Source organism: Xenopus tropicalis, chromosome 1, assembly GCF_000004195.4.
Source record: "Xenopus tropicalis strain Nigerian chromosome 1, UCB_Xtro_10.0, whole genome shotgun sequence".
In the NCBI taxonomy this organism is placed as follows: Eukaryota; Metazoa; Chordata; class Amphibia; order Anura; family Pipidae; genus Xenopus; species Xenopus tropicalis.
Window position 1 is genome coordinate 136734088 of NC_030677.2, and position 23943 is coordinate 136758030.

General features: G+C 33.9%; 1 protein-coding gene across 2 annotated transcripts in view; it reads left to right on the forward strand.

Moving 5' to 3' along the window:
* lrrc2 (leucine rich repeat containing 2) overlaps positions 1-23943 on the forward strand; it is a 143443-nt gene that overhangs the window by 107150 nt on the left and 12350 nt on the right. For both annotated transcript variants that reach the window (XM_031890967.1, XM_002940605.5), the window contains 2 exons: positions 1304-1440; positions 22497-22642. In XM_031890967.1, the coding sequence (XP_031746827.1) occupies positions 1304-1440; positions 22497-22642 (283 nt within the window). The remainder of the gene's footprint in view (positions 1-1303; positions 1441-22496; positions 22643-23943) is intronic.

A 23943-nucleotide genomic window follows, 5' to 3' on the forward strand; every position in this document is an offset into this window, starting at 1 on the left:
GTAAAGGCATATTGTGATTATTTGCATCTGAGTATACAGTACTGTAGGTGTAATGTAATACAATACACTCACCAAAACTAGAAAGAGTAGACTATATAAGGAGGTAAAGAGGGAAGATCAGCAGCAAAGTGACAGATATGGCACTAAGGAGAGGCCTGCAATTTATTTTATACCATAAGGGTGCTAAACTAAATGAAGGTAAACTACTCTATATCTTAAGAGATTTTTTGAAGATTCAGACTGAAGGAACTTGGAATGAAATGCTGGAGAAGGGATGCAGCTCAAGTGAAGTCTTAAATGTATGTGAAGGTAATAAAACCAGTTAGAAGAATATAATGTAATAACAAATAACATAATGATCACAAAGTTTACTCCAGGTCTAGTAACCTACAGAAACCAAACAGGACACTGATTAGTTGCTATGTGGTACTGGATCTAGAGCAAGTTTGTCTTCCTGACTAAGAACTAAACCTATTGCATTCTGCAGAGATTATCTGTTATCTGCAATGTAACCTGTGCCTTTCCTGGACAGGATGATGACTGAACAGACCATAGCAGGGTAACCTTATCTTTAGGGGCTTTTGAGACACACCAATTAGTTTTGTTTCCAATGGAATTGCATATTTCCAATTCATATTTCCATTGCACACATAGTGCATATGTGGTATCCAGGTGATCAGCAGACCTGTGGTGTTTAATGAGTTTTGCCATTGTATCTAATAATGCAGTTGCGGTAAAAATCAAGCATGCATTTTGACTCACTTTGTTTTTGGTGTTACGTGAATTTTTCGCTTTCGCGAATTTTTAGGCAAAGTGAAACGGGACAGATTCTATAATAACTATTAGACATCTTTTCTATAGACAAGATACAGGTATACAAGATTCCAAACAGCCCTCTGTACCCATCCATAACCATATCATAATATATACACCAGAAGGTCTTTAGAATAGTGAAAGCTACATAAGTGTTTTATTTTTTGGCTCAGGACCCTTTAATACACCAGAAATTGCTTGTTTTATTCTGATTCTCTGCTTATTCTTTATCTCAGACAGCATTGAAAAAATATCTATTGTTAATGGTAAGTAGCTGACATCTAGAGATATTACTTTCCTTTGGATAAAGTGTAAATTAATAGAACACTATTTTAAATCTGAAGACTTGCCAGGAATACATACACTGTGTTTTTGTTGTTTATATGTGAAGATAAAATATATACCTCCAAAGTGGCTGAAATTGTTCTAGCATAAGTTTAATATAAACCAATTTCAACAAATGTGTTAATCAATATATTGTATCTGACAGGTTATTTGGCAAATCTGAAAGAATTTAACATCAGTTTCAACAATCTACAAATCATACCACCTGAGCTGGGAAACTGTGAAAACCTAGAAAAATTAGATTTGTCTGGAAATTTAGAGCTCACAGAGTTACCATTTGAGGTAGGAAATTCATTCTCTTGTTTTTGCTCATATGAGAAGTAATGGCATATATTTTCTTTTTGGGTCTGTTATTTCAGCTATATAGGTGTGTTACATAGATTATAATAGAATCATTTTTTAAATGTAAATGTAAATCTTACAAATTATCTTTACATTTTGCCAGCATTACACACTTCTATCTTTTAGACTTTTTTCTATGTTTTAGACTTAATTCTACTAGATACTGTATATCATGACCTGGATGAATGAGAATCTTCATAGACACTTCTATCTTTAGAGCTTGTATAAAGCTCAGTTTAGTTATTTTTCAGGTTTACATTCAATTATAATAATAACAACAGATAAAAAATGTCCCTGGATTGTGATAATCAACAAATAATGATGTATACGACAAAATCAAAATACATAAAAACAAAGTCCAAACACTGCAAGTAATTTGATAGCTCAGATAAATGTTCAAGATAAGGTGCTGCCTCTTAAATCTGCTAGTCCCAAACAGGCAGAAATCTACAAATAAGCATAAAAGAAGTGGCACGCTCCCATCATGTAAAACTACATCAGCACATTTATTTAAACAAAAGTATTGCACTTACAGGTTTAGCAGGAAATAAAATCTTTCATCAGAAAAGTCTTTTGAAGTATTCTACTCCAACGCGTTTCATCAGGTATCCCGACTTTTTCAAGGATTATAGAATGCTGAGTGTTTTTTTTAATTAGAATAAACTAATGCTTTTTATTTATTAAACCAAAAAAATATTTGAAAGGAGAGCACCGTCACTCTAACACAAAATAGGTCTACAAGGGCGTCAAAAAAGGAAGAGAGAAAAGTGATCAAGAGATATCCCTTTTGCATCACCCTCTGGTATATGAGTGCTTAGCACTCATGAACAAATTAATAAAACTTACCTTTTAACTGATATATATTTATTAAAAGTTATGTCAAGTGACCTAAAATCAAGGGCACGGCTGAGTTACTGCCTTTGGGTGCCTGCAGCTCCGCACTACGTATAACAGGTAAGGATTAAGCAGGGGATAGGCGTGTTTGCCAAGACTCAGTATAGGTACTGGTCTCCACACCTGGTTCCCCAGTCCACTCTAAGCAACCCACACTCATCAATACCCCATTGCTTCCTCTCTCTCCCAAATCATCAACACCCTCAGCGCATCAAAGACCTGCCTCAAAGGCATGATAAAGCTTGGATATACCGTCAGGAGCGCACTTTTAGTTTTGGGTAGGCAGGTGTTTGCTGGCTAGCAAATTCAGGTTGCTTTTTGAGTAAAGAAAGCATATGGCATTAATTGTGCATCATTTGCAAAAGTGCTTGGAATAGTATAACCATAAACATCTGGCCTTGTACTTTATAAACAAGATACTGGTTAAATATGCTCAACTAACTACACACAAAGATTTCTCAAATAACTAACTGCAAATAAGTAGGTCACAAAATGTCATCCCTTTGTACTTTAGAAGCTAGCGATACCCCAATAATCAATAATGAGCAAAAGGCTGAAAAAAAAACATATTTTGATAAAATATTTTTTTTTATTATATATCTGACAACGTAAGTTATATCAAAACAGGGCTTTGGCTTTTGCATGTCTTTTACAAGTGAGCATCTAATAACAGAACAGAACTTCATTGAGAGGCTTTGATGCACTATATAATATACCATGATGTACCCAGTATAATGTGTGTTGTTTTAAGTATTTGGGTAAAATCAGTGCGATTGGCCATGATTCCTGATTTTCTTTTTATGGCATCTATGTGTTTAAAAAGCCCAGCCCAATCTTTGCTGTTCTACTTTGCATTCAGTGATCATCTACGGTCTCTGGGTCAACGAAATCATATAAAAGTCTGCATATTTTTGTGAGTTGCTGCTTGAAATACCAAGCATAGTTTTAAATCTCCTTTTTTTGCATTTTATACTTGAAAAAAAGCCTATGAGGTTTCAAAAACAGTATATTCAGTTATAAAGCTAAACAATATTGGTTCAGTAAATAGAATAATCAGCTTCAATAAGTGTATGTGTAGGAAATCTAAATACTCTTCAAAGTATTAATTTAATCTCTGTACTAATAACAAAACTATCTGCACCTGTTGACTACTGAAACTGAAGTAGGTTTTAAAAAACAAGGCAAACTCTACTCTACCCCTTTACTAAGCAAAACTCATGCTAATTGCAAAATCATAACAGAATGATGCAGAACCCAGGATCTTCTTATTTCCAGTATCAAAAAGAGGGACATACATGTTTATGCCTATGATTATAGTGCCACCCCATATGCAAAAGGCATTAAAGTTCTCAGATATTTTTTAGCTGAGAAAATAAGACATTTTATTGGAAGTATGGCTGCTGTCCTCCATTTTATTTTGTTTGCATACTGTACATGTATATATACAATTATAGAGAGAGAGAGAAGATAATGTTACAAAGATGATATTCAATACAAAACTTGCAACACATTCCAATAGAAATATGTTCTGAAAATGACTCAGAGAATAGCAAAAATTGAATTAAGCAAAGATTTATTTAAAAGGCAAAATATTCTAACAGATATGCAATCATAAAAAATATGTTTCTTGAACAAAATTTTGTTTTATAGAGATACTAAGGGAAATGTAAGTCATCTCAAAGCTTTACATTTACCGTTTGTGCAGATATTTTATATATATGTTATTTTATATACTGAATTCTTAAAGGGGTCCACTTGAACTTTATTTTTGAAAGACCAAAACAGACAAGGCATGATAGTTTATCATTATGCCATATAGTCCTTTTCTCTATTTACCAATATTATGTTGTAAAATCCCTTTTCTTTCTCACATTTCCTCCATAAATTTTTTACAAGCCTAAAATCCTAGACCTGCTCTGCATCTGCCATAAAAAATGCTATCGAGAGAGGGAGAGATTGATGACTAGAACTGCAGTTCAGTCTCACAGTTCTGATGATCTCGTAAACCTTTATGATACCGTCAGAGATCGTTGACTGAATTACTACCACATTTTTTTGTCTCTCCTTGAATCCTTCATCCTGTTGGCTATCGTGTAAGAGATCTCCCTTATTCATTCAGCAACTCGTGTTAAGTGAAGTGTGGACCTCATTTATTATGTTACGTAAACATCTGATGCATGTAACAAATTTGAATGTATATACTTAAAGAGATTATACTTTTTGAACTAAAAATGATAATCTAGTTATTTGCTTCATTATGTGACACTCTAGGAGTTTGCTGTATGTCTCAAAGCTATTTATTGTCATTGTAATGATTATATTTCCTTATTACTTTTTGAGTTTAAGACATTGGAACATAAGAGCATGAAATATCTTATGGGTCACGATGTAGGTTTCATTACATAGTTAGAAGTGAACAGATGAACACATGTTTGTAGGGTTTTTGACAAAGGCCAGAAACAATCCCCAGATTGACTCAATCAACTTGGATAAAAAGGTAAAAGACCTGGGTATATTATCACAGCAAAGCAGAGATCCCCTGCTTCATTCTAAATATAATTCCAGTTTGTTAGCAATGCTTGCTGACCTTCTGCTATCCACTCATGACTCACCAGCTATGGCTCTGGGTGCCTTAGCTTAAATTTAGACCTGCCAGAAATCCAGGAATTTAACTGGACAGCAGATATAGCTGGTGATGGATCTAATGAGTGCAAATTAAGGATTACTTTAATTAGACAGTTTATATAATTTGTGGCCTGGAGGTGCATGGCAGAGAGAAAGCTACATGGATGTCAGGGACAACATCAAGGAAGAAGCAGTAAATTTGTAGCGGGCCGTGAAACTATATTGATGCTGTTTATAAATTAGTCACTTAAATCTAACCTTCACACCTTTTTCCATAACTGCTAAAGCTCAGCTGCAGTCCAATAAGAGGATATGCAACTTGCTATTGTTCAGGCATTACAAAACTACAGAATATGTTACAGTAGACACAAACTACCTCAGACACATTCAAGACTTTGCAAGGGCTGCACCCCTTCTCTGGAAGTCGCTCCCACAATCTGTCAGACTTTCTCCCAATCTTTCTGCCTTCAATAGATCTCCAAAAACACATTTATTTAGAGAAGCTTGCCCTCATTGAGTTTAGCACAACCTCAGCAGGCTGCTAAAAGCAATACACTGTGCTACATCTCTTATATTGCTTAATTCTGATCTTGCCCATTCCCACACCTTGTGTCTCAACCCCCTATCCATATTTACTGTAAGCTCTTTTGGGCAGGGCCCTCTTCACTTCTTGTATCGGTTATTGGTTGTTTTGTATGTAATTATGTATGTCCAATGTATAAACCCACTTATTGTACAGGTATGGCATATGTTATCCAGAATGCATGGGACCTGGGGTTTTCCGTACTTTGGAACTCCATACCTTGTCTGCTAAAAAAAATTATTTAAACATTGAATAGAAGCAGTTGGATTGTTTTGCCTCCAGTAAGGATGAATATATCTTAGTTATGATCAACTACAAGGTACTGTTTTATTTTTACAGAGAAAATGGAATCATTTTTTGAAATTATTTGATTAAAATAGATTTTATGGGAGATGGTCATCCCATAATTCGGAGCTTTCTGGATAACAGGTTTCCGGGTAACATACATGATAGTAATAATACTGCAATTAAAGTTAAATGCTTATAATTCAATAAAATGCAGTAATATGTTTTACACAACATTTGGAAGTATTGTATTAAGTGTCAGTGACAAGTTTGTTATTTATTATTTAACAATCATGAGCATAACGCATAGTTTTATATACTATTTAACATTTATTATGGTGTGTGTAACCATTTACCCCTATTAATCACATTACTAAATGTTCTTTTCAGCTGCTATCTTCAATTGCTTTGCTCTTTATTTCATGCTAAGCACATGAAGACAGAACTCAAGAAATTTATCACGCAGAAGAAAAGGCTGCTGTCGCTTGTATCAAGAAACAAAAAGGGATAATTAAATTAGATTACAAATTAAAATGTAAAACTAAAAGCAAACTATATAACAAATATGGAAAACTCCTTTGGCCAAAGGCATTTTTTAAATTATAAGCAGTAATAAAGTTTATATTGATACAACAGCAAACCCGTTATGACCTATACTGAAGGGGAGTTGATCCTTTATATGTTCAAAATGGCTCTGAATTTTCAATTATATTTAAAAAATATTTTGGTTGCCTAATTCACAACGTATGGAAATAAGTATTTCTTAATGGCAACACTACATGGTAAAAGAGATGATTGCTGAAGATAGAAATAGAAATAATCCAGTATAACCATTACAAACTCAGTAAAAGAATCACTGTTACTTTATTTTACCAAAACTGTTATGTAGCTTCCAAGGCTTTCAATAATTTCCCCACGTACATACAACAACAATAGCGGAACACTCAACACTTACAATATAGGTAATATTTATTGGAAGTAATTATAATTCCACAAAGCCTTTTAGTAATAATGGCTATACATTTGTTTATATATATATATTCTAGCTATACTGTTATCCATTCACTACTATATAAATTATATATATTGTGACATGCTGACTGCCTGTACACGTAATTTTGGGGGTAATTAGCTATGGTAGGCAGGTAAGCAGAGGATCTGGAGAATAGACACAGGGACACCACTTCTTCAGCCAAAAACACAGGTTTATTTAGGGCAAATTCTTCCCAATATAAACATTCCATTTATATACATAAACAGTCCATTTATAAACAGTTCATGGTTGATTTGTCCCTTCTTCAGGGCTCTCACCTTCCAGGGTAACTTCCACACTCTCGTACCTTTATGGGGTTTCTCACCTTCCCCAGTGACTTTCACACATCCACAGTGACTAACACTTGTAAACATTCAGGCTTCACCTTAAGCCTTGCTGACTCTTCTCGGCTCTAATATGCTTGGTCACGACTCCCTCTTCTCCTCGCAGTGGCAGGAGGCACCCCCAGTTCCTCTGGAAACCTTCCTGCCCTGTGCCCTGCTCTGAGAGTGACCTACTCTGAATGTTTGCATTTTATGGACAGTCTTGCCATGAGTGCTTTCTATTAAGTGGATATATATTTATATTGTGAAAATACAGTATCTTTTAGATAATCATATAAATTATAAATTGTTGCATTTATCAAAAACAGTACAATTGCAAATTAAAAATGTTCATGATATTTTGAGGATATGTAAAGGGGAACTATATTGCAAACAAGCTTCATCTCACAGAAATAAAAAAAAACTTTATATCTATTCATCCAAATTCAGTAATGAAATAATAAATATTACACATTATTAACCCCTTGACGCAATCTGAGTTGTTTCGTGGCAAAGGCAGCACAGACAAGTTATGTATATAAAGATATACATACATATACATACATACATACATGTATTATAATTAAAAAAAACTGTATTTAGAAAGACAGGTAGATCCTATTGTTTTGGGTCTCACTTTGATTTTTTTTTTTTTACAATAATATAAAAGAGAGATTATAGTTAGAATAAAGTCCAGTGTCACTATGCATTCAGCTCCTCATTATTACTGCTAATGAACATCATTTATTGATGTAAGGCAGATGATCCTGGAAATATCAGTATTTATTTGCTACATTTACTCAACTGGTTTAAAAGGTGTGATTAATTTACAGCATCTCTATTGAAGCAGGTATATTTCAGCAGGGTGTAATCAGTAAAACAATGTTTAGTGAGGGTCTCCATCAGCATGATTACAGTAACACTACTGATCCTGGATACAAGATAGCAGCTGCTGTGATGTTTAATACTAGTGATGAGTGAATTTTATCGTCAGGCATGGATTTGCAGTGAAATTCCGCATTTCGCCATCAGATAAACAGACGCAAAATTTAGCTGAAAAATTTTCAGTGAAGCAAAATGGGACATGATTCAAGGAAAGGACACAATCAAAATGTTTTTAAAACCTATACTTATGCCCTTGAAAAGACTCAAAATGCCTGCTTATATGTTTGTTGAGCCTCTGGGAGATGTTTTCTTTTTTTATTGAATGGCACGTTTTTAGGATTATTAGTGGAGTTTGTATTTGTATACATTAATCTTCTGTATCTTTGAAATATGACTTTGGCTCTCAATTCCCACAACTGTTACATAACTTACATTAGTCTAATTACAATTTGTTAAAATGTAACTTGTTTTTAATCTCATGTAGAGTGCTGTGTGAATAATCCCTGTGCAAGCATGAAGTCCCTTTAACACTAATCATTAGCTGTTCTTACAGCAAGGAAATAAAGATTAAGTACAGAAGCAAACTAATTAGGACAACTTACATAATAAGAAATAGTCTTCTATTCCCTGCTTATAATGCTGATTTAATGCTTTTTTTTGTAGGCAGAATTTTGTAAGTACATTAAGGGCCAGATTTATCAAATCACGAGCTCGAATCCCAAATGGGTAAAATTCGGATTGGAAATGAAAATTTCTGAAGATCGCAAATATCACGAAAATGCTTCAGAAAAAATCGTATTAGTCACGATAATATCGTGTTGGCGATCCGAAAGTCACTAAATTTGTGTACCAAACGATTGGAAACAGCAGCAAAAGCGATCCGTTTTTTTCGCTCTAAAAATACGAAAAAGTCGTGCAAGCGTCGTAAAAGTCGCAAAAGCACCGAAAAAATACGATTGGACCAATCGAACGAACACTCAGAGTGTTCGTGGTTAAGTAAATGTGCCCCTGTATATCTACTATTTAACCACCAAATATTTTATACAAGAATAATGAAATTTTTGTCCTCTGGTAAAAAAAATACTGACTTCTATCTAATATCACATATTTAGATATAACTATAAACAATATCTTAAGGTTGCATGAAACCATATAAAAGACTTTTGACTATAGCTTTAAGGTCAATCATTCGTGCAAACGCACAACCAAATACTCTTTGAAATCGGTTCTGTTCAACCATTATTCATTTATTATATATAATTGCACTTTATCTCTGGACCCTTTTCAGTCTGTTCCATTATGACTTCATGCTTCCTTGTGCATGTCTTTTAAGTTCTGCTGTATCTCATTTCATCTGTCTTCCAAAGTTCACAGTGTTAGAACTCTGTATTTTTGGCAACTGCTGCCAAACTAGAATCTCATCTCAACAGGTGGTTATGTTGTTTTGAACCTAAAGCACAGCAGGCAAGAATGGCTTATGAAATTAACTGAGTTTACTAAAGTGTGAAGGTGTCTCAGCTAGGCAATAATTTTTAAAAATCACTTCATAACTCTAAAAACAAAAACAATTCAAATCTAATATGAATTTCTTTAAGCTCAATATTAGGCGGAAGTTTGAGAGATATATCTTGCAAGAAACTTTATTTCTTTCTATGTTATACTTATACTTTCTTTTCTTTTCTAAATATTGTTTTTTTATGTGATTCCTCTATAAAGTTACAGTAAACAGGTGTTGTAATAATCTGACTTAACAGTTCCAGTACGTTTTCCCATTCTATTATGAGTAAAAAAAATTAAATTGTCTGGAAATTCTTTTTGTATTCCTTGTCATTTCCTCTGCTCCTCTCAGGGCAACTGCTTGGTTGCACCCCTATTACTACTGCTGTTTTTCCGCCTTAAACCTTGCCTTCCTGCTCCTTATATTTGCAATGCCATGACTGGATTCCTCTGGAGTGTATCCTCCCTTAGTTCCTTCAGAATTAAACTTAAAGACTCCATCTTGGAGCACTCGCACAGCACCATATCTGGGTACTAGCACTTATATTGCAGGGTCACCAACTGTAACCTGCAGCACTAATATTTGCCTATTTGTGTCTGTAAGTTACCCTCCCATTTAGATTGTAAGTTCTATGGGGCTGGGGCATCCATTTTCCTGTCCTGACATCAAACGTTGAGGTTTTTTTTTCTCGATTTGAGTTTTCTGTGCTTAAGAAACTCAAATTCGAGTTATGGTTCAAAAACTCTAATGTCTGTTATTTATTAAGTGCAAAAACTCGAGTGTAAAAATCCACCATGTAAAAGCGTGTGAGTTTCTATAGAAGTCAATAGGAGTTGCCAAATTTTTTGAGGTTTTTGAGTTTTTAGAGCTCATAAACTCCAAAAGATTTGAGATATTCGAGTTCTTTATTTAAATAAGCGACCATTCGATATGCGAGTTTATTTGATTTAAAAAACAAACTCGAATTCACAAACTCAAAAATTGATAAATAAGCCCTTTATCTCTTACTCTTTAATGTAAATGTGCTTCGTATTTATTTGTATCTATCAATGTAATGACCCCCTGTTTGTTGTATTGATGTAAGAAATAGCTTACAGTATTGGAGGGTATTATAGACAGGCAAGAGGCTGTTTTTTCAGGTAAAAGTATATGTTAATCATGCTTTTTGCAATTTTAACACCTTTACCAACATTCAAAAACTTTTTACCAAAGCCTTAAACTTCTAAACTAAAGACATTTTAGCAATCTACCCCATATATTTAACTAATAACTGAATATTTAATTTAATTATTAAAAAAAATGTGTAAGGTGAATAAATGTAGGCTGCAATGACTTCAGCATATTATGCATTGCTTTTATAAATGTCTGCCTTTATAATGTGGAATGTTTTAATGTACAGACTTTTGGGTCTTAATGTTATGCTCATTTTTGCAAATAGATCTGAAGCTTCATCTATTTTTAATGTAGCCCTGCTCACTCTCTTGTGAATTCATAATAAGTAACAGTAACTTTCCTGAACATTTACCAAAGCAGAAAGTCTACTTATATACAAATGTACAATACCTTTTTCTAATATTTACATACTTTAAATATTATCTTAAATGGAAGTATAATTTTTGTGTCTTAGGATGCAGTTTGAAATTAAATTTTCTTTACTGCACATTGTTCGCCTTCATTTAACATCTAACCTTATCTGTTTTGCTAATCCTGCTAGTTCTTAAAAAGAAATTAAATATACATGAATACTTTGACATCTTATGCATTTTAGGGTGAAAAAAGCACTCCCACCCGCACTTTTGCACAATATCACTGGTAGGTCAGTGGGAACCACAAGAGATAGTTGAGGGGTTCATTTTTTACACCAGCAGCGAATCCACTAAGTCTCACATTAGCTGTTGGTCAGTCTATGTATGGCCCAGCTTTAGCCTCCCCAAACAAAAAGTCATCCTCTACCTATGTTAAATGTGGCTTGAGGACACACAGTGTCACTTTACATTTTATGAAATGCCATGAGATGTTCTTGGGTAAAATGAAATATTTTTGTCTGGAATACATACTCCATTCAAAGGAGAAGGAAAGCTAGGACGATACGAAAAATTCGCAACAATTCGCGAAAGCCGTAATGGCTATGCAAAAGTCGCGACAATTCACGAAAGTCATAATGGCTATGAAAAAGTCGCGACAATTCGCGCAAGTCGTAACGGCTACGAAAAAGTCGCAAAATGTTCGTTTACAATCCGATTTTTTCCCATTCGGGATTCGAATTCGTGGATTAGTAAATCAGCCCCTAAGTGTCTGCAGTGTGGGGACAGAGAGCCTCTGTGTATGATTTTGAGCTTCATTTATGCATAAGTGTTCACTTTCAGAATGGACATTGCATCTCATGTAGCTTTCAAAATGTTTGTTATTGTTAAGGTGGGAAGTTTGGTCTGCCATTGTGATAAACCTGTAGGGATAGTAGTGTGGTCAAGTATTCTATGTATAATTGCGTAAGCTCCTGCGATGGCTTGAAAGATAACATTTTTAGCCAGTAAAAAGCCATCTAAGCCATTGTTCCAGTTTAGGTCTACAAGGACACATCCCACTTTATACATTTAACTCTTGGCCTGATAATAGAAAAAAAATGTGCATTTATTATTGGATAAAGAGTTGTAGTCTCTGTTATGTTTACTGGCTGTTTTCTGACTGTGGAAAAAAGTGGCCCACCCAACTGCCAATTTGATCCAAGTGTTCAAAGATTGTGCTAGTCGCCACCTTTCTGAAAATTGGGGTTACTCAGGAAAGGGAGCTAGATAGAAAGTGTGTTTTGAAGACCCACCTTAGTTCTAGGTTGTCTCCAGGTCTTCCAAGATGTGTAGAGAAGGAGTTATGCCATTTCTCCTCCAATTGGGTGTGGTGGCATGTGAAGATTTATAGTTTTAAACTAAAATTTGAAATGTTATTTTATGCATACCTCATTAACTGTCACACACAATGAATATGCCTGTTTCTGGGGGCCTTTTTTTTCTTGAAACGATTTAAGAAAGCCTATGGCTTTCAGGATTAATTCATTCCTTAATATCTTGGTATGCTTAGTATGTAGTAGTGTTGTTATACAAAATACAATTAATATTAACCTAATTCACTTATTTGAATATTATAAACAAATTAATTGCCAATAACTACCATTTTAATTGATTATTTAGTTTGTAAGAATACTTTAGATGTTTTAGAAGCTCACTAGCTAGTTGGTAGGATGAAGACAGCTTTTAAAAGTAGAATGATATAAACAACAAAGAGAGGTGTAGAGGTTTCTTATATCAGATGAAGTACACAACCATGAAGGATGGGAACTGACATAAATCTCATAAATATTAAATTATTAAAAGTAGAGACAAGGACAAAATGATGTTAATAAAAAAACAAGATAAGATACTTAGAAATAACAGTGAGCTACCAACGAGGATTAAATTAATTTTGTTCAAACAAACAGCTTTTTGCTTTCGTGATAATGCAGCATAAAAACTTTGCCTTAAATGTCAGAGTGGTAGTATGGACATTTCCTTTTTTAAACAACAATCTTTCCTGCCCCCTTATATTTTTAAAGACAAACATACATTTGTGTGTGTATTTGTGTGCCTATTCCATTGAGCTAGCTGTATATGTAAAGATCATTTTGCCAGGTAAAATTGGCATTAGCCAAGACACATAATGATACTGTTCTAAGTATCACACATCTAATGAATCATACTGGTCCCATACACAAAATAATGGACTGCCAGTTGATGCAAGGATAACAAATTCACAACCTGATATCTAGTCCTAAGAGTAATGGAATACGTTCTTATGGTTTGTTTTTAAACCTACTAATTTGTTGCTAGTTTCACAAATTATTTAGATCATATAGACAGAGACAGGTTTCTTAAACAATTTGGTCACAAAGAGAGCAAGAAAATGATAGATCATATGGTCATATCAGCACTGCCCTTTATCTCTCCTGCATTTCTGTGCAATAAGCTAATCTAAGAAGTTATTATTTTATTACTGAACATGTATAGCTTGTTGTCCTTATGGCATCCAATTAGAAATAAAGCTTTACAATAACACATTCTGCCTTACAAATTAATCTCTAGAGAATTTATTTTCCATAGCACCCAAGTCAAAAGCACAAGTAATCCTTACAAAACTTTAATCAAATGCAAACCTTCATCATTTTAGATTTCACATTGCTCATTAGCTGTTTTATATGACACATAATACCCAAGAGTGATTTGCTTTTTGATGTCTAATATCTGTTTAATGTGCAGTTTATGCGTAGAGCTCGGTAGCTGGATTCTCAGTATATTCATGAAAAGGACGTGCAGAACAGCTCTGTTTCCCTGACAAAGTATGGCTCATACATCAAGGACCAATGATGTATAATTTATGGAAATACGTATTAGAAAGTTACATAGAAGTCAAAGAAGCAAGCATTGTAAAAGCTAGGCAATTTTATGTAAATTCTATTACTGTTTCATTTGTTATTCTAAATAAATAGTCCCCAATATTCCTTAATTGCATTTTTCTGCAATTTATCTTTAACATTTTCTCTCAGATTGCCCAGAGGGAAAACTGTGGTTGTATTTCACAAAACCATCTACTATTTCCATCTAGAATAATATAGTATGCGTCATCATATAAACCAATATGTTATTGTTCAGTGTTTGCAGGCATAAAACAACTAAAACTGATAGGGGGAATCTTTATGTGTCACTGGCACAGAAAATACTCCCAACAGAATAGTTTCAAGCCTCTTAACTGTATCTCATACCAGAGCAATTTTATAATGCACATGCAGGCTTAAAACAGCTCTGGCACTTCTAAAAGATCAGTTCATAAAAATCAAATGAGCAGGTAGCAAAAGAAAAGCTACCTAGGTATTCATAAAATGCTAAATGTACCAACAATACATTATGTTTCAAAAGTAGTACAATATCAAGTGTCTATAGGGCACTCCAGCATATTCAAAAATATCACCTAAGTCTACTAAGGTTATTGCCACAGGATGCTTTACAGTAACAACTGAATGAAAAATAGGTCAGGGATTTGGATTTGGGATTGCATATCAGATGTGCTGTCAGAGTAAAAATAAAGGACTGATTGTATTCAAAATCTGTTGTGATTCTACTATGGACATATTTACTTATTTATATATCTTTTATATTTAAATACATTGAAGTGGACTTTTATCATCTGTACAAGATGGCTAAGGGCATCTAGTGAATATCTGTCAATGCTAGCTTATATCTCATCCTTTTACAAAATATTTTGTCATATTTCCAGTTTCTCTGCAACTGTCTTGCAATATTTTAACCATTTTCCTATATCTGAAATATGCTGTAAATCAATTGAAGAACAAATCTATTAAATGGAAAGTTGAATTTACTATTAAATATCAGGTTTAATTAATAACCTTGATATAAATTTTGATCTACTGCCAACACATGCAAATCTGGTGTACGTCAAGAACAGGTTGGTTCTTAGTTATAGTTAAAAGGGGTTCTTGACTCGTTTAGAGAACCTACAAATACAAGGGTTGTTGCTGGTTGATATAGGCAACCTACAGCTATAGGGGGTTCTTTGCTGGTATAGCCAACTTATAGCTACAAGGGGGTTTCTCAATATTTACAAAGTTCATTTGGGCTGTAAGAGACAAATAATAAGAATTATTCTCAGTATTAGGAATAGTATTATGTAACACATATTTATAAAGTGACACCATATTTTGCAGCAATTTACAATAAAATGGATGCAATGAACATACAGCATACTTGCAAACAAAATACAAATGACAACCAATACAAAAGGTAAAAAGGGCTCCCCCCACCAAAAAAAATAACACATTACAATTTAAAAGAAGTGTAGAATCTAAAAGAGGGAAAACCTGCTGATTATTTACCGATCTTTAAAGGAAAACAAAAGCCTAATAACATGCTCAGAAATGCTGGGCTGAACTTAGTGCCCATAGCTGCAGCAGCCATACAACAGTAATGATCCATGCATTCAGCAATGTTCACAGTAGCACTTCATTTAGGAAATTATTAGAACTTGTGATGAGCGAAATGTTTCAGCAGGTATGGATTCGCTGCGAAATTCCACATTTCGTCATTGGCAAATTTTTTCGCTAAACTGTGGCAAAAAAATGGTGCAACAAAAATTCACTAAATGAGGAAAAAGTTGCGTCAAAAAAGTGGCGAAAAAGTTGAAGTTGTGTCAACAAAAAGTTGCACACATCAAAAAAGGTAAAGCAAAATGGGACAGATTTCCTCATCAATAATTATAACATCTTTCATGTGCCTGTGGAACAGCACATTCTCAGTGTGCTTTGGGCTTCTGTTATGAAGTTAAGGTTAGGGGTTACTTGAAATTATCAAAACTTTAGTAGAAAGGGAGGTTAGATCTATTATAGCAGTTGATGCTTCTTTATTCTAATGCAGAATGTATTGGTTTCTATGCTGCCATGTAATGTAAATCTGAACTAATAATTAATAATAACTAATCAGTATTTTTATACTGTGTGCATACTGCATATTATATTGTGTGTTGGTTTCTATGCTCAGGTAACTAGTAGTACTAGTAGTATATGGTGTAAATCAGCAAAATTTAACATGAGGTGCTACAGAGGACATCTTCTGAAGAACAGATATTCACTGACAAAGGGATGTGGTGCCTTGGCTAGTACAGAAGCCCAAAACATGAGGTGTAGCATTTCTAGCTGAATACACATATAATATATTTCATGATGATACCATCCTCGCAGTGAGGAACTTCTATGCAGAGCAAACACCTTCTCTTCATCATTTCTTCTACCAACTTTCAAAAAATATGAACTTACCAGTTTTTACATACTGAATTTTTACATTCAATGTTCTTTTGCACTTTAAAATCTAAAACATTTGCGTTTCGGAAAACCTCATTTGTATTTGTGAGTTTAAACACAAAAAACTTTTTTAAGATTTTTTAATGATAGAAAAGGGTATTATAAACCCCTAGTAATCTTCTGTTATCCTCCACTTTTGTCTATAGGAATGTGTGTCTTTTGAGGCAAGAATCAGGTAAAAATCACCCCATTTAGAATTTTTAAAACAATTTCCACAGACAGAAATTTGTAGTGATATGAGAAGTTAAAAAGCACAACAGGCAAAATGCTCCAAAATCAAGGTTATGTGTGTCTTGGACATTAACAAATATCAGATCTGGATAATTGTTCTTAAATTTATGTTTGAAGTGGTTATAACATAATGTAAAATGATTAGATCCATGTATTTAGCAGCTTTGTTTCAGCCTTTAATTTAATTTAGCATGCACTGATCAGACTGGCATAATAGCATAGTTATAGCTTGGGTATACCTTTTTGTCTTTCTATATTGACATTCAGACCTTTGGTTTTGTTTGATGCTGTGCAGCCAAGCTTTTCATGCTGAAACCATAAGCAACAAATCTTATCAGCAAATCCTTTTCAATAGCACAAAACAGAGCTGAGCAGAAATGAAAATACGCCCATTAATCAAACACCTAGTTCAAGTCAGGGGCGTAGTGTCCTTTGCTTTCAACGGAAACTAACTGTCAAAGGAGAAAAAAAAGGCAACCAGTGGTGTTTTTAATGGTAAATTTATAGTTCTAGAATTATTAAGATAAGAAGCTATTTGAAAGCCTGGCAACTAAAGATGACAATGATGATTAAATATAATAGGAGCCACTGTGGCAAGCGTAGTAGATGCATTGTAAAACACTGCATTTTAAGTGGAGCTTAAATAAGGCCATGTACCACTGTTACTTAGAAAGTCAGATGAAGGTAAATTAGAATGTTGAAACTAAGGATAAAGATAACAAAATAGCTGATTGATGTTGAAAAATAAATCTACCAAAGAACATGTTTAGTAGACCTCTAACAAAGCAGGCGTCAGGAGGATCATTTTCAGTGTCTTCCATTGTTATGCTTAGTAGAAATGCATATAATATCTTACATTCATTGGCTAGATCTGCAGTTTATGTTGAAAATATGTCCTAGCAAAATCTGTGAAAAATTCTAAGTGAAGCTTGAATGTATGCTTCACCATCATCAGTAGCAGCCATGTAGTCGATAGCCATCTTTGCCTATAGATGCTCAGTGATCATTTACTTCATTAATATTGGTAGCCAGTAAAGTTACTTTGCTTAAGATTGGTATTTTATATTTAAGATCATATTAAAGAGAGTGAAAGTACAGATAACAAAATATGATGATTTTTTAGGAAATCTGATTTAAATTCAAGGTGTAATTGGTTTTAATATTTAACTTTAGTCAGTTACAACATAGATTTTACTTTTCAGAGATTTTGACCCTGCTGTTGTCCTGCCATGGGGCAGTTAATCATAGGCTTAAATATACATATATATGAATAAATAGCTACCTATATTATGTACTGATAATAAGCTTAAGACCATCTTAGAATCAGGCTGTAAATTTGTTACTAGAAAGAGTGACACTTTGGGGAAAGATCTATCTACTAGTTTGGTAATGAGCAATAAATCTGAGACGATATAAGAACAAATAGCAGCATCAGACACCTGATGTGTTTCGGGCACATCCACCCTTAATCATAGGTCAGAGACCCTACATCTCTACTTTTTGAACACTATTGGGCAGATTTATCAAAACACGAGTTCGAACCCCAAATGGGAAAAATTAGGATTGGAAATAAAAATTTCTGAATATCGCAAATATCACGAAAATGCTTACGAAAAAAACATATTAGTCACGATAATATCGTATTGGCAATCCCAAAGTCACGGAATTTTCATACCGAACCATTGTAAATAGCGGCAGAGCCTTTCCGGATTTTTCGCGCGGGCGCTCGAAAAAATTGCGTGGACGCGCGACTTTTTCGCAAGGCTGCGAAAAAATCGGCGAGAATACTCTCGGAGTGTTCGGGTCTTGGTAAAACTCCCCCTATGTTGTAAACTCTTATGAGTAAAGCCATTCTTTTTGCTATCACATACTGTGCAGTCTAGAACACATTGCATTATGCAGGTTCTTTATAAATACATTAGAAACTATACATTACTTTCATAGAGATAATATTTTACAAATCCATTTCTGCTCAGGTACTGTAGTGCAAAGGATGTTAAATAATTGCCAAAAGTAATTTTTCATTCTTTTCCTCCTGACACTTTAAATTATTTGGTAGCTTCAGTTAATGGTTGACCTGTAATGGCTCTTAATCTCATGGTGCTTTAGAATCTTTCAAACCAAAGTTCTGACTTTTCAGCACAAATATTCAGTAAGTACACTTGATATTTTTTCGTTCCTTGTATAAGGTGATAGGGAGTTATTGGTCAGTTATACCTGACATGCTAATGAGGCATAAGTTGCATCTTGGTCATAAATAGGTTGTCAATCAGACATCCGGTTCCCAAAATATGATGTCATATGAGGCATCCCACAAGGCTAAGAAAATTGTTTTTAAAAAAAGATAAATGCACTGTATTTAAAAACAATATGGACCCTTATAGCTGTAAAGAATAATAGATGCTCCTTGTTTCTGTTCTGCCAACACCCTTATTATCTCTTTGTCTACATGCCTAAATAATGTATTCCATGTAAATTACACCTGATACATATTCAGCATAAAAGCAGCAGTGTAGGGGTGTTTTCCTAGCAAGGCACCCCACAGTTTCCCTAAGCTAAATAACAGTTAATTATAGTTTATCACGAAGAAAAGCTTATTCTTTTATTTACAGCAAGTCAACAGCAAGGGACTTGTATTTATTCATGGATAAATACATTTAAACTGAATGAATTTAGATTGCTTTGATGTTCCTTTTAAAATTCTTTGTTTGAAAATATATCTTGCCAAACATCTTTATTGTAACAGTACACTAGTTAAAATACTTTAGGTACTGGTATATGTCAGCTCACTGGGATAAGAAACATTCAAGTTTGTCAAATGTGGAGAGGCTCATGTAAAAGAATGTAAGGCACTAAAGATAATCCATATGACTACTGTTGATCATATAAAATATGCATAAAAATATATATTCTCTATGTTCATATAAGGCGACTCCTAAAAGCCATCAGATTGTGCATTGGCCTTGTGTGTTATGGTGCTTGCTATATATTTTGCCAAACACATAACTATCCAGTGCTAACATGCCCTCTATCTAAGCTTTGGAGATAATTATGTAAGTTTCAAGAAACCGCTTGTTTTGCTTTTTCTATCAAATACTTTTTAACAATAAATATCACAGCACTAGCAAGATCTGTATTTTCTCTGACATAAAAATATCTTATAAAAAGTATCTTATATAAAGTCTAAAGCACAATTTCATATTGTAATTATATACATATAATTATATGTAATTATATTATATGTATTATAATTGTATGTTTTCCACATACCCTATACATACTTACCAATATAAATGTTTTATTTTCCCAGACTGAGTACTAAGCTTCCCAGTGTAGTTCAGGTAGGCATTGGAGTTATTTTTACTGAAGCTATTTCACATATTAGAATTGTGAAATATTTCAAGTCAGCAAGCTTCTTTGGCAGAAAAAACTTTTGGCACGGGTACACTTCTTTTGTTTAAAATGGATTTCTTGGCTGAAGATGTACATACTGTTTAATGTCATACAAATAGAAAAAGGAATGTGCAACTATGAGATTGATGAAGAAAACAATACTAAAGCATACATTATAATCTTAACAAAAAGCTACTGACTTAAAATCAGTTACGTTTCAAAGACAACTTTTATACAACAAGCAGAACAAATGTTCTGATATTACATGATGAGAATATAAAGACAATCTTTTTAGGTTGTCTGATTCTTGTTATATATATATATATATATATATAAATAGGTGCACAGGTATGGGGCCTGTTATCCAGAGTGCTCGGGACCTGGGGTTTCCGAATAAGGGATATTTCCGTAATTTGGATCTCCATACCTTAAGTCTGCTAAAAATCATTTAAATTTTGAATAAACCCAATAGGCTTGTTTTGCACCCAATAAGGATTAATTATATCTTAGAGATCAATTACAAGGTACTGTTTTATTATTACAGAGAAAGGAAATCATTTATAAAAATTAGAATTATTTGCTTATAATGGAGTCTATGGGAGATGGCCTTCCCATAATTTGGAACTCTCTAGATAATGGGTTTCCGGATAAGGGAAGTTTGCATCCTATTAGCATTTTGTAGTAAATATGATGACACAACATCACTTTAGTTCATTAATGCATTTAATGTGTAAGGGTTGCTAAATTCAGTGCTAAAATAAATGTAGAAGAATTTCCATAGCACTGATTTTCAAACCCTTAATATTAAGAAACTTTTCTTCCACAGCAACTTTTTACATGTAGAATACATTGGAGTCTATGGGTGTTTTGTTGCCACTTGTGAAAATATTGTGGCAACTAGTGATGGGTGAATTTTATCACCAGGCTTGGATTCACAGCAAAATTCCGCATTTCGCCACTGGCAAATTTTTTTGCAAAACTTCTGCGAAAGAAAATGTGTGGGCTTGCAAAATAGCCATGGTCATGTAAAAAAGCTGTGCACGTTAAAAAAGTCACGCGCATTTAAAAAGACGCGTGGCACCCGGTTTCACAAATTTTTAATCACAATTTTTCCATAGTTTAACAAATTTTCCCCAAAGCAAAATAAGACAGATTCACTCATCACTGGTGCCAACATTTTATGGTAGCTTCATTAAATTATTGGCCAATGCCGAAATGTGGAATTTTCGCTGTGAATTCAGGGTCATTGGCGCCTATAAGCTCCACTGAGGCAAGGGCTGTTGAGAATGCTACTTATAATAGCAAATAACTTGTCAATCGTATAAATAAAAGAAAATAAATAATTTATATATATATATATATATATATATATATATAAAAATGTAAATTCTAACACACCCATTCTACTAACAAAGTGACACAGGTAGCTTGTAGATAACTACCTACATGTCGCACACAGCGTTTGTTGGAAGGCATAGTTGAGTCAGTACCACATGGTAGCATCTCAAAAGATCTTATATATTTTAGTAATGTTACCTTTGCCAATGCACCTCTCACCTTAAAATAAACACTGCTTTTGTGTAACAGATACACCACTGAATTGTTTAAGCCAATAGTGTTTTTTACAATGGGATGCTCCCAGGAGTAGTCATACTGGAGATCTCTGGTTTCTTCAGGCTGGCACTCCCAACTGCATTGTTGGTATATATCAACAATCAATTCCTTTGATCAGGGGGAGAAGCCCAAGCCTAATTTCACCTTATCTGGATGGTGACCTCTCCAAAATGGCTGCAAGAGGTTTTTATAAGAGATGGGCATATCCCCTCTATGAAGTCATCAAGCCTCTTATCTGCAGTTCCAAATGTCCAATTATAATATCACTAACATCCTGGCAACATGAATATCATCTCCACCAGCTGGGAGTCAGTAAACTAGATGCTAACAAACTGTGGGGCTCTCATATACTAGAGAGTATAAGTTGATAATTTGCAAACAGAGGTGACATACAATAACACAAAGTCCATAAGTCCATAAAAACAACTGTAGCTACACACCAGCCCTAAATAAATGAAAAACTAATCACTATAATTATTATGTTTGTTTTTGGGACGGATTTTGGGAAAAAAAAAATTAAAATGCTTTTGGCTACGCAGGCTGTCATTTTCCAATGACTGAGTGAGACTTTGAGCACTTTCTCAATATAATAGCCTTAACAGCTCATTGAAAACATTTAAGGCCAAGAGCAAACAAGCCATAATATTTTCAGACATAACTCATGCGATTGGGAGAAGACAGGCCTATTTCTATTGTTTCTGTTGTCCTGAAAGGTTCCCTTGTTTGTTTTACAGCTGAGTAGCTTGAAAAAGGTCACTTTTGTAGATGTGTCAGCAAACAAATTCTCTTCTATTCCAATTTGTGTCTTGCGAATGTCAAGCCTGCAGTGGTTGGACATCAGCAGCAATAAATTACAGGATCTTCCCCAAGACATAGACAGGTAAGAGCTATATCTTTTTAATCATAATTTATTTATAGGTTGTACTGGGTTAAAATTAATAGATTAAGTGAAGTGGTGAACTGTTCCATGCAAAATAACACTAATAAAGTCAAACCACATGTATGACCGACTTTATTTTTTTTCTAGCAATTGATACCTGTACTTACCAAGGCAAAATAAAAATAATTAATTTGACCTATATTAGATTAAGAAACATATCCCACAAACTATTTCTTTTTTTGCCTTTCTATGTCTACACTTAAGTCATTAAATGAATACCAGTACTACCTAATATTAATATTCTTAATCTGTCAACAATAGGTGATTGTATATAACTGACACATTTAAGTTTATGCTGGACATTTAGCAAGGCTAATGTTACAAATCTTAAAGTGGCCACAACTAGGGCATGCAACTAAATGCTATTATTGGGGTGTACTACAATTTGTACATCAATAGAAATACCAGGTTTAGGGCACTTGTTTGATATGTGCAAGCACATGGCTGAGTATGGGACACTGTAGACCCAGTAAAACCCTGTGTGCCAGACCAAAGCTTTAGCGGGGGAAACAAATATCGGGTGTTACCTATCCTATAGGGAAGAAAAGAAACTACAGTAACTTTTTCAATACTTCTTCCAAATAACATGCTATTTTAAAAAAAGGTTTCAGAACAGAAAGCATCCCAGAGTCTATCTCCTGGCCCTAAATTACTGAATGCATAAATTTGCCAAATTTTCTTTAGGGGGTGGTAACAGAAGAACATATTTGGTGTTGTAAATTCATGGATTATGGCCTTATTTATGTTATATTAAATATATTCTGTATGGAACAATAGTGGTGACTGAAAATATTCTAAAGAAACTAAATTAACAAAAGAATAAGCATTTCAATCTAGACCTCTCTAAAACTGAAAAATGATCATCTCAATGCTAAAAATAAATGTTGTGAAATATACTGTATATATATTTTTTTTGTTTACAAAATAGCAGTTAGAAAGCCTTATTGAACATAACGGTATAATAGTTTGCTCTTTACAGCAATTTCTTACTTTGTTCTCTTTTTTAATTGATTTCTGTATGTGTCTCAAACCTCTCTGGATCTCTTGATTTTTGCTGCAAATGAGCCACAGTTGTTCTGAAGCTTTAAAAATGATAAATTCTACAATGTTGCTAGGAAATCATATATGCAGGATATAAATAAACGGATTAGAGGTGAATGTGACTGTGTATATGTCAGTTTTTAAATCTGCACAAGTCTAGTAAACTTGCTTAAAAACCAACTGGCTGCTAACATTTCTTA